The 18,605-nt window shown below is 45.7% G+C and overlaps 1 protein-coding gene across 2 annotated transcripts in view; it reads left to right on the top strand.

Moving 5' to 3' along the window:
• TOLLIP (toll interacting protein) overlaps positions 1-18,605 on the top strand; it is a 73,149-nt gene that overhangs the window by 37,740 nt on the left and 16,804 nt on the right. The window contains exon 1 of one of the 2 annotated variants that reach the window (XM_073574018.1): positions 5,331-5,430. The exons of the other annotated variant lie outside the window; for it this stretch is intronic. Coding sequence (XP_073430119.1) covers positions 5,428-5,430 — 3 coding nt within the window. The 5' untranslated portion in view covers positions 5,331-5,427. Of the gene's footprint in view, positions 1-5,330; positions 5,431-18,605 lie in introns of those variants that run through there. 2 annotated transcript variants of the gene reach the window in all.

Raw genomic sequence — 18,605 nt, 5'->3', positions numbered from 1 at the left:
ATCTGGAGATAGTCATGACAACCTCAGTGTTGCACAAAAAACATCTCCTGATGGGAAAACCAGTCTCAAGACATTCCCAACCTTATTGTTGCAAAACATACTGATGGCATTGGTTGAAAAAGAATTTTGTCTACTGAATGTTCCACCTCACAGTGCTCACTGGGGGCCATAATCCAGAAGTGGAAACATTTGACCAGAAACTGGCCATGACCATGAGCAAGACTTTGGACAGAGACAGAAGCGTGAAAATAATTATCAGAAAAGTTGTCCAAGAGCCAAGGACCACCTGTGTAAAACTTCAGAAAGACTTGGAATCAGCAGGTACAATTGTGTCAAAGAAAACTAAGTAATGAATTCACCCTCCATGACCTGTATGCACACTCACCATGCAGGATTCCATTGGTAAACAAAAAACATGTTCAAGCGCATGTAAAGTTTGCTCAACATTTAGACAATCTTGTGACATACTGGGAGAATATAGTCTGTTTAGATGCCATAATACTCATGTTTCAAGGCCAAAGGGAACTGCATATCACACCAAAAACACCATACTGACAGTTAAGTTTGGAGGTTGGAACATCATGGTGTTGGGCTGTTTTTCAGCATATGGCACTGGCAAACTTCATATCATTGAAGGAGGGGTGAATGGACAAATGTACCTAGACATTCTTGATAAAAGAAAAAAAAGAAAAAAAAAAAAAAAGTCCTCTATCTACCAGGATGATGAATATGAAAGGAGGGTGGACATTTCAGCGAGACAATGGCCACAAACACACCGCCAAGGAAATTCTCAACTGGTTCCAGACAAAAGAATATACAGCTGCTAGAATGGCTCAGCCAATCACCTGACCTGAATCCAATAGAAAATTAATGGAAGGAACTAAAGCTCAGAGTTCATAGAAGGACCCCATGGAGCCTTCAGGATTTGAAGAGTGTTTGTGTAGAAGAATGGGACAAAATCGCACCTGAGTAATGCCTGCGACTAGTTTCTCCATACAGGAGGCGTCTTGAAGCTATCATAACCAACATACTTTTGTATGATGTATTACATCTCAGTACATGTGTTCAATATTTTCCCTGTGTAATTTCTCATTATTACACATAACTTAACCTAATTTATTGGCATCTTTGCTTTGATTTCTCAGCCTGTGTGGATTTGGGTTATTACTGACATCTGTTGAGAATTTGTATCAATAACCCCTTTAGAAATGGATTGACTTAGAAAATTGAAGTGTTCAATACTTCACCCACTGTAATTTTTGGATCCTTCTTCCAATCGGAAAAATTGATGAGGTGGTTTCACTGTAGTTGAGACAAGTTTGAAATGCAGGGCTCTTGCAAAGACGGTAGCCCACATCTGTTTTAGTAATCATATTGGTCATCATCCAGTTTTTCCAGAAACTGATATAACAAAGAAACAGCTGAAGATAGGTTTTCTTAGCTGTGATAAATCTCCGCCACTTCAAGTAAAATAATAAGAATCTGTCAGCTGCTATCCTCGTCTGGGCCGAGCTCTGCAGATAATGCTTTTTTTTTTTTTTTTTTTTGTCAAGTCCTTGAGGCTGTGTACATACAGAAAATACATGGGCGTGCTGGACTTTGGAATCTCATATAAATGTGTGCTGACATAGGAAATGTTTCCATATATTCCGCTAGACTTAAGCGGCAGGGGCTCTCCCTGACCGCTATTATGTCTCTGTGCCCTCTCTATAGAGACTCGGGCCGTCTCAAACAATGGGATCCCTGCTATGGTGTATACATTAACGTCACTTCATAGGTGTGGGACCACCCAAACGTTTAGTCTATGGGCAGTCGCAAGCCATTAAAAGAAAACCTGTCATCAGTATTTTATACCCCAAATTAAGGGCACTTGCATAAAGGTGCTTTAATGCTGATTAATTCCTCCTCTTTCTTGTAGAAATTCTTTTTGCGGTTTTAGAGAAATTCATAGGTGAAATTGTAGCTAATGAAGCTGTAAGTGCATCATGTGGGCGCTGCACTTACAGCTCTTCTGACTCTTACTGTTCCCCGCCCCTTCTCTGACAGGTCACTCATATCTTCACTCCTATTTTATTTTGGTTTTTATTTATTTTACATATGCTATATGGTTCCAGAAATATAGGTTGTTGTTGTTTTTTTTTTTTTTTTTTTTTTTTTTTTTTCCTAATTTTATAGTCTTCATCAAGGGATGGAACTGTTTGCTTAGGCTGGAATCAGCACAGCACCTGGCAGCGCTTCCAAGCTGTATATCAGAGTATACAATTGCTGTGCTGCTTGCATAGATCGGCCACCTCTGCAGTCTGTCCCAGGCCATCACCAGTAAACTATAGCATTAAAAGCTCTTTCTGTTCTCAGGAACAGATAGGATTTTTAATGAATTATATTGCAATGTTTAATACTTTTACAAGTACTTTGCAATTTCGCACATTTTAAGGAGAAGAGAAAACTGCTTAAAAGATAAATAAATGAAAAGGAGCACCTTACCAGAAAATTGAAAGAGAGAATTCTCTTTATTTCATAGTTTTTCAACCAAATTTTTGCTGCCATATAGATTGTCAGATAACTTACTAGGACTCCTCCGTGCCTGTATGACCAGGCTAGATTGCCATTCTGACTAGGACGGCTGAGTGACGACCCCCATGGTGGGCAGTAATGTAAGCCTCGCTACTGGGGGTGTCTACCACTTGTAATGTAAGCCTGCCTACTGGGTCTTCTACTACAGTTAGTGTTGAGCTTTCCAATACCGCGGGTATCGGCCGATATTAGCTGTATCGGAATTCCGATACTGACTTCCGATACTTTTTTCGTATCGGATACCGGAATCGGAAGTTCCCATAAAGCTATCAGCCTGCTTGATTTGATTCAGCCAATGGGAATCCTCAGAAGTGTGGGCACATCCTGTTAGGCATGTTAACTCTTGGCATGGCTGTGATTGGCTGCTGAAATGACGGCATCATGATGCGCGATCTGTGCGCATCATGATGCGTGGTCTGTGCCGACTGCTGGGGGTCTGTGCCGGCTGCCGGTGGTCTGTGCGGGACTGCCGGGTGCCTGTGCCGGCTGCCGGTGGTCTGTGCGGGCCTGCCGGGGGTCGTGTGTGTGTGTGTGTGTGTGTGTGTGTGTGTATCGTCCGATGGGACTACAAGTCCCATCGGGCGATGCCTGCTACACTGACAGTGATTGACACATTAGCCAATGATGGGACAGTAGTAGTCCCATCATCCGGCTAATGTGTTGAATGTAAAAAAAAAAAAACAAAAAAAAACCATAGATGCTACATACAATGGATGCTACATACAATGGATGCTACATACAATGGATGCTACATACAATGGATGCTACATACAATGGATGCTGCATACATGGATGCTACATACATATAACATAGAGTACATACTCACCACTACTTGTCACATTGTTCCCCGAAGCCAGTGTCATCTAAGGAAAAATATGAAAATAACAAACAAGCCATATACTCCCTGATCCGCAGAAATCCACGTGTGTCCCACACCGATCTCCCGTGGAGAGCAGCAGCATCAGCTGATGCGACCGCTCTTTAGGGGCTCAAGGAATCCAGTGTCGGGAGGTAGGAATCCTTCCGCACTGTATTCCTCTGCCACTGTAAAAAAATAGTCCCTAGTCTCACTTTTGGCATTGCTGTGTGAAGAAGTTCCCACGCAGCATTTGCCATAAAGTGAGACCAGGGACTATTTTCTTTACAGTGGCGGAGGAATACAGTGCGGAAGGATACTTGCCTCCCAACACTGGATTCCTGAGCCCCGTAGAGAGCGGTCACATCAGCTGATGCTGCTGCTCTCCACGAGAGATCGGCGTGGGACACTCGCTCGTGGATTTCTGCGGATCAGGGAGTATTTGGTGGTTGGTTATTTTCATATTTTTCCTTAGATGACACTGGCTTCGGGGATCAAAGTGACAAGTAATGGTGAGTATGTACTCTGTGTTATATGTACTGTATGTCTATGAATGTATTGTATGCAGTATGTATGTATGTATGTATGTATGTATGTAGTATTTTTTTTTTTTTTTTTTTTTTACATTCAACACATTAGCCGGATGATGGGACTACTATTGTCCCATCATTGGCTAATGTGTCAATCACTGTCAGTGTAGCAGGCATCGCCCGATGGGACTTGTAGTCCCATCGGACGATGCCTGCATACACAAGACCCTCGAGAGGCCCGTACAGACCCCGCCCGCACACAGACACGCACAGTGTCTGCCCAAGCTCCGCCCACCCCCCACCCCCCGAACAGGCTGTACAAGGCAAGAGAGGGGTTTTTTCATTTCCGATATTTCTGTCCCATTGACTTGAATGGGACTTCCGGGATCGGCGATACCCGATACTTTTTTTTAGATCGGCCGATCCATTCCGATACGATATTTTTCTGTATCGGGTGGTATCGCTCAACACTAAATACAGTTACTTTTAATGTAAGCCTCGCTACTGGGGGCTTCTGCCACTTGTAATGTAAGCCTCGCTACTGGGTCTTCTACTACAGTTACTTGTAAGCCTCGCTACTGGGGGCTTCTACCACTTGTAATGTAAGCCTCACTACTGGGGGCTTCTGCCACTTGTAATGTAAGCCTCGCTACTGGGTCTTCTACTACAGTTACTTGTAAGCCTCGGTACTGGGGGATTCTACCACTTGTAATGTAAGCCTCACTACTGGGGGCTTCTACCACTTGTAATGTAAGCCTCACTACTGGGGGCTTCTGCCACTTGTAATGTAAGCCTCGCTACTGGGTCTTCTACTACAGTTACTTGTAAGCCTCGGTACTGGGGGATTCTACCACTTGTAATGTAAGCCTCACTACTGGGGGCTTCTGCCACTTGTAATGTAAGCCTTGCTACTGGGGGCTTCTGCCACTTGTAATGTAAGCCTCGCTACTGGGGGGGGTTATTCCACTTGTAATGTAAGCCTCGCTACTGGGGGGGTTATACCACTTGTAAGCCTCACCACTGGGGGCTTCTACTACTTGTAATGTGAGCCTGTCTACTGGGGGCTTCTACCACTCGTAAGCTTATGGTGTGATATTATCTGCCCTACTCAACATTATTCTGTACACACAGCACCATCTAGTGACAGCTTTTGTGCAAAAACACCTCGGCATTGCATGATCACAGCTGAGACCAAACACGTTACTCACAACTTTGTTTTTCCGTAAACTTGAAAAACCACTTCTCTGCATAGTTTTGTGATTAGCCAATGTATAGGTGTGGAAGCGATTGCCTGTAGCAACCGATCAGCCGTAGCTCCACATTCCTGCACCGAGGCTGTGGCTGCAGGTCTGACGCTGAGTGCTAGCTACAGAAAGTCGTGTGTTGGGTTATCAGACAGAAGAGATCACTCGTTCTCAGTGTTTCTCGGACTCTGCTTATGATGGAGGAGTAGAGAAGTCCTGTTGATGGTAAGAATCTTATTAGCAGGGATTTTGGGAATGTTGTGCTGTGTGGGACTTGGTAGGTTATGTGTAGATCTGTTTTATACCTTTTTCCTTTTATCAACGAATGCCCACTTCACCCCCATATATGTTCTCATTGTGCACCATATCCCTTAGCTTTAGCAAAGAATGGCCACTGGTTCTTGATTCTTTCTGGATCTTACAACTTGGAGGATTGGTCTTCCAATATTGCCTTTCTACTTTTTGGAGGGGGTTTGGGCTAATAGCCTCCACAGACAGTTATTTGGTTGGCACTTTCTTGTTTTATATGAATTAGTGTTCATGTTGTGACTTTTTTCATATCAAAGACATTGATTAGAAGGCTCCCACCTACAATATTGATTGTGCGGGCTGTAATCTTGACCATTTCATGTCAGTGATGAGCTTGCAGCCGGTTGGATCTCCTAATCCTTCTATAAGGAGTGTAGGGGCCGGACACTAGATGAGCGGCAGCCAGGCCTGATTTATGGCACGGTCTCTCCCACCAACGGCAGACGTTATTGAAAATGATCAGACGTGTTGGACTTGAAAAGGTCTTCTCGGTTCTTGCAGTAGATAAGCTGCTACCTGTGATCTGTCAGCAGAATATTTTACCCACCTACTAAAAATACACGCTTGTTCAGCTTAACGAAGTGTGTATGGGGGGTTTGCTGAGGAATAGTCAGTTACCGTAAAGGTAATATCTCACAGCAACTTTTTTTTTTCCTGGAACCCCCCCCACCATTCACGAAAACAGCGGTTCTGTGACCACTTCTTGGCTCGCGGTCATGTGTGCGATGCCGCTCCCATACACTGGTAGAAGTGACTGAAGCGGTGGTCACACAGGACTTTGAGACCCCCTTATCGGGATGGGTGGGTGTTCTTCTGATCATACATTTATGCTCCATATTATAAGTAGATGAATGTTGTTGGTGGAATTCCCCTTAAGGCTACTGTCAGACTATGCTCGGCAGGTCAGACATGGTCCGGTGCCCCCTCCCCATCATGGTGTAAATACTGGGTGCCGGCTTGTACGCGACAGTATTTAACCAGATCCAACTATGGTCTCCATTCTGAGGTTAGATAGTGGTGTACCACTTGACCACCTGGTTGGACTATAGGTTTTCATGTTCAGCAAGGATTAAGAAAATAAGACCCTCTTCCATCTTTCATGTCCTCTTACAGAAGACTGGACACTTTCCAGTGTATATTGAGTTTACTTTTCCACCTTATACCCTTGAGTCCTACACCTTAAGTGCTCTGCCCAGGTGGGTGTCCTGCAGTAAGCCCCTGTAATCTGAGTTTGGTGGTTCGGTGAGACCTATATTGCAGTGTACAGCACAGATGAGATGGCGGTGTGGTTTTCTCCTTCAGTTATTAAGTAATTAAGACTACCCTGTACAGAGATAAGAGAACATTCGCTGTCTGAGCTATAGTAATAGATGGGACGACCTTTGTACCAGCGGCAGATAACCCGGGCAATGCTTGTACCTAATACCGACCGGCTCTGTTACGCATCACTCTTAGTGATTGCCATAACAAATGGCCAAACCTCTAATATCAGCTTGGGCAGGAAAACGGCTCTGTCTTCCCTGCAAACTGCGCGGACATCGTAAGACTAATGCTACGTCTATCACTTGTCAGCGTAGCCGGATGGAGTGCGTGCTGGAGCCGCTATTGGACGTCCCGCATGGAGGAGAAGACGCCGTACCAGGAATAATGGGTACAAATACCCGTTATGTATTGGAATTGGAATGTCAATCCCTTCACTGGCTCCCCATTGCCCAGAGACTCCATTACAAAACCCTAACCATGACATACAAAGCCATCGACAACCTGTCTCCTCCATACACCTGTGACCTCGTCTCCCGGTACTTTCCTGCACGCAACCTCCGATCCTCACAAGATCTCCTTCTCTACTCGCCTCTTATCTCCTCTTCCCACAATCGCATACAAGATTTCTCTCGCGCATCACCCCTACTCTGGAACTCTCTACCACAACATATCAGACTCTCACCTACCATCGAAACCTTCAAAAAGAGCCTGAAGACCCACCTCTTCCGACAAGCCTATAACCTGCAGTAACCACCGATTGACCAAACCGCTGCATGACCAGCTCTACCCTCGCCTACTGTATTCTCACCCATCCCTTGTAGATTGTGAGCCTTAGCGGGCAGGGTCCTCTCTCCTCCTGTACCAGTTATGACTTGTATTGTTTAACATTATTGTACTTTTTTTTATTATATATACCCCTCCTTACATGTAAAGCGCCATGGAATAAATGGCGCTATAACAATAAATAATACGAGATTGGACTTTCTACTGCCAATCTGAGCCAGTCTTTAAAGTAAGAAAAGCCGAGTATTTTACAACCTCAGGTCATTATTTTTGATGTATGGCCTTTATAATCAATAATCAAAGCTAATGCTTCCCATTTAATTAGCCACAATTAGATTTATGTTGCTGAAGCCACAGTTTTATCGCTGATCTTATCAAACAGCAGATCTAGCTCTGTATCAGGGCAGGTCCTCTTTACCTTTCATCCATTGGGCTTTTTACTCTTGTTTTATATTCTGTTACTTTAAGGAATAAAGAGGAACTAAACTTGCTTTGAGCCTTTTTGTATTTTCTAGCCACCTAATTTCCTGCAGGGGAGGGTCTGGGTCCTGTCCTGGAACAGTCAGTGACCACTCCATAAGACCCCAGAAAGTGTGCAGCTCGGCAGATGGCTCCATGCACTGGAGTAGGGTGCACCAAATTAAAGGTTTCAGATTTGGCCGTTCCACCCCCCCCCCCCCCCCCCGCAAGAGGTGTACTCGTCATTTATATCTTATCAACGCCAATTTTTTTTTTTTTTTTTTAATGTAATTTGCCGGCTGCGTGAGTGCTCATGCCCCTTCATGCAAAACTCCACTTAGGTTGATACAGTTAACCAACCAAGGGTTGCACAAAAAGGAGCAATTTGTTCAGCAGTTTTAATTTTTGTTGAACACTTTATCAAGACCAAAACTAGAAGTCAATGAAAATTGGAGAATGCATCCAAGAGCTTTTTTTTTTTTTTTTTTTTTTAGTCATTTATGGGTAATTTTGATCTGTGACTCAGATTAAAATCTGACCTGTTTCCTTGTTTTGTCCACTAAACTACAGACATAAACATCTCCATAGACCATAATAGGACGAATTCGATCTGTGACAGTGCTAGATCTCCTTACTAGACATGAACGACTTTTGACTTTTTTCGGGTCGAGTCGGGTTTTATGAAACCCGACTTTCGCAAAAGTCGGGTCGAACGAAATCGGCCGATTATCGTGAAAAGTCGAAGGCCGACTGAAACACGAAACCCCATGCAAGTCAATGGGGAAGAAAAGTCGGCAGTGAGTGGAGGACAGGAAACACACCTACAGTGCCCATTTTAATGCCAAAAACATCAATTCTTATTACTTAAGCTTGTCAACCTTAATTTACTTTATAATAGGCATTGAAAACTGGGGGTTATTTGGCTAAAGTTGTGTGTGTGGGGGGGGGGGTAGGGCTGGCTCCAGATTTTTGTGGGCCCAGGGCCAAAGAGTGTCAATGGGCTCCTTTAACACATGCCACAATTCATGATCCTCTGATACGGCAGAGAAATAGCGGTATAGTACAATGAAAAATACTTCACTTCTTACATCACATGACTGATTTCCATTTTAAATTCTCCAATAGCTCCAAAAACAGACAGTATATTACTCCATACAGTATTTTGGCCACCGCATAGTGCACCATACAGAGTAATGAGGCCCATATATTTCTCCATACAGAATCATTGGTCCCATATAATGTTCGATACAGTTGTGACCAAAAGTATTGACACCCCTGCAATTCTGTCAGATAATACTCAGTTTCTTCCTGAAAATGATTGCATTCACAAATTGTTTGGTATTATCTTCATTTAATTTGTCTTAAATGAAAAAACACAAAACAAATTGTCCTAAAGCCAAATTGGATATAATTCCACACCAAACATATAAAAAAGAGGGTGGACAAAAGTAATGGCACTCTTCGAAAAATCATGTGATGCTTCTCTAATTTGTGTAATTAACAGCACCTGTAACTTACCTGTGGCACCTAACAGGTGTTGGCAATAGCTAAATCACACTTGCAGCCAGTTGACATGGATTAAAGTTGACTCAACCTCTGTTCTGTGTCCTTGTGTGTACCACATTGAGCATGGAGAAAAGAAAGAAGACCAAAGAACTGTCTGAGGACTTGAGAAACCAAATTGTGAGGAAGCATGAGCAATCTCAAGGGTACAAGTCCATCTCCAAAGACCTGAATGTTCCTGTGTCTACAGTGTGCAGTGTCATCAAGAAGTTTAAAGCCCATGGCACTGTGGCTAACCTCCCTAGATGTGGACGGAAAAGAAAAATTGACAAGAGATTTCAATGCAAGATTGTGCGGATGTTGGATAAAGAACCTCGACTAACATTCAAACAAGTTCAAGCTGCCCTGCAGTCCGAGGGTACAACAGTGTCAACCCGTACTATCCGTCGGCATCTGAATGAAAAGGGACTGTATGGTGGGAGACCCAGGAAGACCCCACTTCTTACCCCGAGACATAAAAAAGCCAGCTTAAAACGTTTTGGAAGAATGTTCTCTGGTCAGATGAGACAAAAGTAGAGCTTTTTGGGCAAAGGCATCAACATAGTTTACAGGAGAAAAAAAGAGGCATTCAGAGAACAAAACACTGTCCCTACAGTCAAACATGGCGGAGGTTCCCTGATGTTTTGGGGTTGCTTTGCTGCCTCTGGCACTGGACTGCTTGACCGTGTACATGGCATTATGAAGTCTGAAGACTACCAACAAATTTTGCAGCATAATGTACGGCCCAGTGTGAGAAAGCTGGGTCTCCCTCAGAGGTCATGGGTCTTCCAGCAGGACAATGACCAAAAACACACTTCAAAAAGCACTAGAAAATGGTTTGATAGAAAGCACTGGAGACTTCTAAGGTGGCCAGCAATGAGTCCAGACCTGAATCCCATAGAACACCTGTGGAGAGATCTAAAAATGTCAGTTTGGAGAAGGCACACTTCAAATATCAGGGACCTGGAGCAGTTTGCCAAAGAAGAATGGTCTAAAATTCCAGCAGAGCATTGTAAGAAACTCATTGATTGTTACCAGAAGCGTTTGGTCGCAGTTATTTTGGCTAAAGGTTGTGCAACAAAGTATTAGGCTGAGGGTGCCAATACCTTTTGTCTGGCCCATTTTTGGAGTTTTGTGTGAAATGATCAATGTTTTGCTTTTTGCTTCATTCTCTTTTGTGTTTTTTCATTTAAGACAAATTAAATGAAGATAATACCGAAGAATTTGTGTTTGCAATCATTTTCAAAAGAAACTGAGTATTATCGGACAGAATTGCAGGGGTGTCAATTCTTTTGGCCACAACTGTATGATGAGCTCCACATAATGCTACAGTATATGTTGGTCCCCATGGATGAAGCTCCACTGTCTTATGGGCCCAAATAATGCTCCATATATAATGGGCCCCATTTCTAATGCTCCAGTGTATAATGGGCCCTGTAAATGCTGCTCCAGTGTCTGATGTCCACCTTTCAATATAATACACTATAGGAACAGAAAAGCGCAAATAGGGTCTTATCCGGGTTAATGTAAAAAATATATAAGAAATCCACTCACCTGTTGCAGGAGAGATCAGGCATGTAAGGTTAGAAGTCAGCTGCTGCACGTCCAAAGGTCAACCAAGTGACCGCTAATATATCAATTCTTGTGGAACTAATTTATGGACTTCCATGCGCTGCTTGACAAAATACAGCATTACAATTATGGTGAAAGATTAATCATTTAATTCCCAACGCGTTTCGAAGTAAGAACTACTTCTTACATCCCCTGAGGAAGTAGTTCTTACTTCGAAACGCGTTGAGAATAAATGATCTTTCACCATAATTGGAATCCTGTATTTTGTCAAGCAGCGCATGAAAGTCCATAAATTAGTTACACAAGAATTGATGTCCACCTTTGGAATGCTCCAGTCATGTATGGTGGGCCCCAAATATCATTCTGCAGAGTATAGTGCTCACAAAAAATTGCTCCCAACCTTTAAAACAATTAAATAAGTCTCCTCGTTAGGGGATCCCTGTACTAGTCTGGACTCCTCGTCGTCCCCATCTTCCATCTCTCTGCACTTGGACTGTTTAGGCAGAGGGCGTACAGACATGATGTCATCGCGCTCTCTGATCAGAATGTCACTGTCAGGAAACGCAGAAGACGTCATGGCGGTGGAGCAGGGAGAGGTAAGTATTTCAACTTTGCAAGTGCTGTGATCCTGAGCAAGCAGGGGGGGGGCCCACTTGTTGGCGACGGCACTGGCACAGGGCCCCTCATAGTACGGCTTTGTGTCTGACGGCGACAGACACTTTTGCGTACTATGAGGGGCCCTGTGCCAGTGCCGTCACCCAGGAGTATGCCCCCCCCCACCTGCTCAAGGAACCTGCACCTTCCTCACTGTGTAAGGTGGTATAGTATGCGGGAAGGGGAACCTGAGTTTCATCAGAGTCAGATTCTGGCTGTGTAGAGTGCGAGGGGAATGTAGTGGTCTGGTCAATGTACCAGCAGAATCATCTAGCAGTGGCTGGGCATCAGTGCACTTGTGGCGCTCCCAGGAGTACAGTCGCCACATTGGCATTACCTTTCTCCTAGGAAGTGTGATGTCTTGCTTGGGAACATTGAAGGATCTCTCTAGCAGTTAAAACAACACACAACACAGTTTCCACTCCAGGCCAGCAGGGAGAGCTCTGAACCTGATTGCTGAGGAGCTGCTCTCTGTGGTCGAGAGGAGGGAAATTAGGGCAGTCTGTGAAGGGAAGGGGAAGTGAGTGGATGTGAGAAGGGGATCTGGAGGATGAGCACAGTTAAGGCTCACTCATAGCTGGAGCGCATGGTCCGGATTCCGGTCTTCGAGTTTGTAGGGACACTGACGGTCCTGCAGCAGAAGCCGGAGGAAGTAGCAGCTGTAAATGCTCTGTTCCCAACTAAGGTTCGGAGGCCCCAGCAGCGACTTGTGTGAGCCAGAAGGAAAAGGCTATGGCTGCCTTCCATACGAGAAAGTTTCAAAAGCGAGTCAACAAGGGGAACTTGAGTGAACTCAGTACTGCGAGGAATATGAAAAGTAGAAAAAGAGTACCTTAGATAAGCACTAGAACGGAGGCCACACTACCAGTCTGCAGAGAGAGAATTCCTAATTTGCTTCCAGGCTGACCAACTCCTTCTCCATCTGTACTCTGGGTCCTGGACGGCACTTGCCAAGTACACGTAAAGGAACTGCACGACTGTGTCTGTCATATTTCTCCTGCGCCTGGCGCATGGCTCTGCTACATCCTGCACACCATCTACCAACTCTTTCATCTGCCCTGCGACTACCGCCCTACCTGTGCAGGGCTTCTATATCTTAGCTGCACCACAGCATCTGTCCCAGAGAAGCGACACTGCAGCGCTGGTCAATCTGATCAGAAGCCACAGGTGGTGTCACGTATCATTCACCTATAACCGTTATTCACCCCTTTGCATGGACGCCCAGGCCCACAGACCGGGTCACCACCACCGTGACACATCCCTCTGAGACACCGGCCCGGTACCGATTAACCCCACTGCCCTGGCTGGCCACCCACAATCCATGCCAGATTCATCTTGGACTGGGGAATTCACGATTTGATTTGATAACCCAGTCATGGTATGTGAGAGAGAGCTACATGGACTAATGTGAAGTGTGGCCTGCTGCATCATTCACTTTTGGTGGGGGTGAAGGACACAAGGAAAGGGGTTCTTCCTGACCAGGAGCCAGCACTTGACGACTCAGTGCTTGCATTTTTTTGAAACTTCAGAAGAGGAGGGCATATTTGCTTGAGTCTGTTTCGGCAATGTAAGCCAAAACCAGTTCCTGATGCTCCAGCTTTAAAAGCTGTTAACCTACTCCCAGAAAAGGTAGCCTTTCAGGCGTTCCGGAGCCAGACCATGATGCAGGCTCAACACCTCCTGCCTTAGCTGCTATTGTGCTTTTGCCACTACCAGCAGATGTACCAGCTGGCCATGCCCACGTCCCCGGCCTCTTCCACCATACTTCAAAATTTTGGAGAAAATGTACCCAAAATAACATCAGATATATGGTACTGTATCAGAAGCGTACAGCTCTATACAGTCAAAGGATAATTGTAAAGCTCTGTATATATTTCATGAGTCACACAGACTATCACAGGCTCAGTATGGATTAGACAGGAATATAAAAAGTAGAAAAAGGGTACAGTATCATCAGATACCAGGTATATATAGTATAGTTTAAAAATTCTAAATCTCCGTATATATTTCAGGAGGCAGGCAGACGCTCTCAGGCTCAGTATGGATTACAACGCAATATAAAAAGCCGTAAAACGGTAATGGATCTGAAGCGTACAGCTGTATACAGTGTAGGGGTCATTGTCAATCTCAGTATTTATTTCCACAGTCGGAAACAGACTCTCACTTGGTCAGTTTGGATTAGACCAGAATATAAAAAGCAGTAAATGGGTAATGTATCACAAGCGTAGAGCTGTATACAGTGTTGGGGAAATTTTTAAATCTACATACAAATTGCAGGAGTAACCCACAGACTCTCACATGCTCAGGATGGATCACACTACACTATAAAAAGAAGATCCGCAAGAAATAATCACACGTGGGACAATGTTCCAGGTGTCAATGATACACTTAGAGTGGTGGGTGGAGAAGGACTTCCTGGCAGAAAGGGTACAGTATTACCAGATACCAGGTGTATATATAGCATAGTTTAAACATTAAAAATGTACGTCTATAAATCAGGAGTAGTGTTGAGCCACTCCGCTAGTGTTTGAGTTCGGTTCGGTGCGTTTAACAGGAGGCAAGTTGGTCGAACGTTCGACGAACACCGTCGAGCCCCATTGAAAACAATGGCAGGCAAACACATACAAACACATAGAAAACAATTACAAAACACCTTAAAAGGTGTCCCAAAGCAGACAAAATGCTCAGAAGACAAAAATAACATATGGAAAAGGGCAAGTACATATAGAAAAGAGGAGGAGGAGACACCGATATAGGCATGTCATGCCCTTATAAAGTCAAGAAAGGCTGGACTAAAAATCTAAAATCGAAGACGATCCTATACCGTCGGACTTCCCACCATAAATTATGCTAACTGCCGATCGGGCGGCGTTATTCCCACGACCCTCCGAACAGCGTCCATGAAGGCAAAGTGTTTGGTTTCCGGGGGCAGGATGGTTGCAAAGCTGAACCTTAAAGGAATGTCCAGAAGGGCACCACCAGGAGTGGAGCCTGCAGCTTAATTGGATTCCACATGGGCAACCTCAACCATGCCAGCCACGGAAAGGATGGACAGATTGCAAGCTTTGTCGATTCTGTGGGTGGTGGTGCATGGCCGTTTTTAGTTGTGCTAGCGACTTGTCAGCTTAATTCCGTTAACGAATGAGACTCCGGCATGCCCCCGCGGTCCACGTCCAGCTTACTAGCGGGACACGCGAGGCTCTGGCACGCGAGATCGAGCAATAACAGGTCTGTCGTGCCCTTACATGTCCGGGGCTGCATGCGCGCTACACTGAAAGGTCTAGCGTGTGTCGCTTACAGGTGCGGATAACCCGCTGAACCCCGTTAGTGATGGGGATCTGGTATTCCAATTCTTCAACGCGAACGAGGATTTCCCAGTAAGTACAGGTCAACCTGAATTCCGGAATTAGGCCTAACCGGCATTCCAGAAAAAATGAAAAAATTAATTGTCCAAACCACAGGTGCTGTAGCTTGCTTAACAGCTGGGCTCCTCTGCTGAGTAGCATGCAGTTCTTACATAAACAGGCGGCATAGCTTTGTTCACGGGTGGGCTCCTCTGCTGAGCAGTAGACACAGGTACTAGGCCCAAAGTATTCACTGGGTTAAATGGAGTTAAAAAATGGTTCTTACATAAACAGGTGGCATAGCTAGGTTCACGGGTGGGCTCCTCTGCTGAGTAGCAGACAATGCTACAAGGCCCAAAAGGATTTTCTGGACAAGATGCGCTAAAAAATTATTAGAAACACATGGTGTAGCTCCTTGACAGGTGCATTACACCGCTGGCTACCAGACACCGCTACTATGCCATGAAACTATCTATTAACATTGAAAACCATTATTAATGTGAAAATAAAGTTACGCTTTTGGTGAACGAACCGTTCTCGAACGGAACCTCGAACAGCCAAATTTTAAGCAAAACAGCTCAAATTTGCTTGAACACCGCCCAAAACAGCTCAAATTTGAACTTGGCGAACAGGTCGACTCGAACACTGCTCATCTCTAATCAGGAGGCAGACTCAGACGGTCTCAGGCCCAAACGAGATGGATACAAGTACAGATGGAAAGTCGAGTGATTGCAGAAATTTTGGAATTACTAATCACGGGAAAAACTCCCGGGAGAATTCTCAGAGGCTATGCTGACCCTCAATTACTTTGTCTGTGGAGACAGTGAAAACAGTTCTTTGTGAAGAAAGGTTTGCTGTATCGCAGTACCGTGGATCCCATCACCATTACTCATCTCCATCAAATTGTGATCACAGGGAGAGATGTAGACCTTGTCCTCACTGCCTATCATGAGCAGTCAGGTAACTTTGGAGTGCAAAAGACAGAAGCCACAGGCCATAGGCGATTCTATTTGATTGGCATGAGAGGACACATTTAAAAATGTGGGCAGGAATGTCCCATGTCTGTGAGTAGGAAAACCGTGAAAGCTGATGATAAACCACCACTTGCATCTCATTGTGAGTCGACGTCCATAACAAATGGAAGCCATTGATCATCTGAAGATAGAGCCCAGCAGGACAGGGCATAGCTACGTTTTACCATCTTTTGTCAGTTAACCAAATTTGTATTGGCAGTCCCAGTGAAGGATTTAACAGCCCAGACTACACAGCGGTGGAGCAGGGAGAGGTAAGTATTGCAAGCGCTGGGGCCCTGAGCAAGCAGGGGGGGCCCCATTCGTGGGCGGCGGTACTGGCACAGGGCCCCTCATAGTACGCCGGTGTGTCTGACGGCGGGTGTGCACCCCCACCGTCAGAGACACTTGATTGTACTATGAGGGACCCTGTGCTAGTGCCGTCGCCCAAGAGTGGGCCCACCCACCTGTCCAGGGCAACAGCACTCGCATGGGTGCGTGCGCCAGGTGGTGACCCCGGCCCTAGGGGGGGAGGCAGCCCAGTTAGGGAGGTTGAAAAAATGGCATATGTTGATGTTGGACATTCAGCAGCTGAAAATGGAGTAATTGGAGAAGTCCGAGGAAGAGGAGGACAAAAGCGACCCATTTTTCTGGCAAGCTACGTGTCAGCAGGGGAAGGTGGGACCAAATCCTTTGAAACCCATGCATGGTTCATTTTAATGAAGGTTAGATCATCCACATTTTGGGTCGACAGACGAGTCCTCGACAGACGGGTCCTTTTTTCTGTCAGGATTGATCCAGCAGCACTGAAGACTCTTTCGGATAGCACACTAGCAGCAGGGCAAGCGAGCTCCTGTAAGGCATATTGTGCCAATTCAGGCCAGGTGTCCAGTTTACAGGCCCAATAGTCAAAGGGGTATGACCTGTGAGGGAGAACATCGATATGGGAGAAGTAGTATGTAACCATAGTTGACAACTGCTGTCCGTGTGAGCGGTACTTGAAAAATCAGTCCACAACATGGTCTTGAAACCCCTGTGTCCAACGCCACTTGGGCTGTGTGCACCACGAACACCTCTTCCATGTTGCCCCCTACGGCTCGTGGGAGAACCATCACCGCCGCTGTGTGCTGGGAATGCCTCAAACAAACTGTTTACCAGTGTTGCTTGTTTGTTAGCCAGTATTAGCTCTAGGTTCTCCTGTGGCATGATGTATTGGAATTTGCCTTTATAGCGTGGATCCAGGATGCTGGCCAACCAGTAGTCGTTATCGTTCTTCATTTTGGCAATGCGGGGGTCCCTTTTTAGGATCTGCAAGGCATAATCACACATGTGGGTCAATGTTCCAGGTGTCAATGATGCACTGCGAGTGCTGGGTGGAGGAGCACTTTCTGTCAAATCCACATCCCTCCAGTCACGCACAAACCCTGTACCTGACCTTGCCACGCCAACATTTTCTCTTGCCCCCTGAGAAGCATCCTCCCCTAAATAATCATCCCCATCCTCCTCCTCCTCTTCTTCCTCCACCTCGTCCAGGAGAGTTCCCTGAGCAGACAATGGCTGACTGTCATCAAGGATTCCCCCCTCCTCTTCCTCCTCGGCTGCAGATGCCTGCTCCTTAATGTGCGTCAAAGTTTGCATGAGCAGACACATAAGTGGGATGCTCATGCCTATGATGGCATCGTCTGCGCTTACCAGCCGTGTGCATTCCTCAAAACACTGAAGGACTTTTCAGAGGTCTTTCAGTTTCGACCACTGCACACCAGACAACTCCATGTCTGCTCTCAAACTGCCTGCCCGTGTATCCTCCCACAAATGCATTACAGCCTGCCTCTGTTCGCACAGCCTCTGGACCATGTGCAGGGTGGAGTTCCAGCTTGTTGCAACGTCGTTAATTAGGCGGTGCTTGGGAAGGTGGAGCAATCGCTGCAGCTTCTGCATACGACTGGAGTGTACGGGCGACCGGCGGATGTGCGAGCACAGTCTTCGCACCTTATGGAGCAGGGCTGTTAACTCCGGATAATTATTGAGGAAGCACTGCACCACCAGGTTCAAGGTGTGAGCCAGGCAAGGTATATGGCTGAGTTTTGAAAGGGCTATGGCTGCCACAAAATTCCGGCCGTTATCACTAACTACCTTGCCTGCCTCAAGATGTACACTGCCCAGCCATGACTCAATTTGTCGCTGCAAGTAGTCGGCCAGTACCTCCGCGTTGTCTGTCACCCAAACACATCTTCAACACAGCCTGCTGATGCTTACCAGTAGCTGTTCGATAGTGGGACATCTCGTGTGCAACACTGGCAGCTGCGGATGGAGTGCTCGTGCGACTGCTCTGTGGACGAGCTTTCGCTTCTGGAGGAGGAGGAGGGGGGTCAGATGCCTACAGCCAACTGCTTCCTATACCGTGGGCTAGGCAGCACTGTCCCCTGTGGACCCTGCTTCCACCACATTAACCCAGTGCGCAGTG

The sequence above is a fragment of the Dendrobates tinctorius genome, unplaced genomic scaffold (assembly GCF_039654945.1).
Source record: "Dendrobates tinctorius isolate UK_male_01 unplaced genomic scaffold, ASM3965494v1 ptg000037l, whole genome shotgun sequence".
Classification (NCBI taxonomy): domain Eukaryota; kingdom Metazoa; phylum Chordata; class Amphibia; order Anura; family Dendrobatidae; genus Dendrobates; species Dendrobates tinctorius.
The sequence above is the reverse complement of the archived record's forward strand: the minus strand, read 5'-3'. Positions and strand labels throughout refer to the sequence as shown.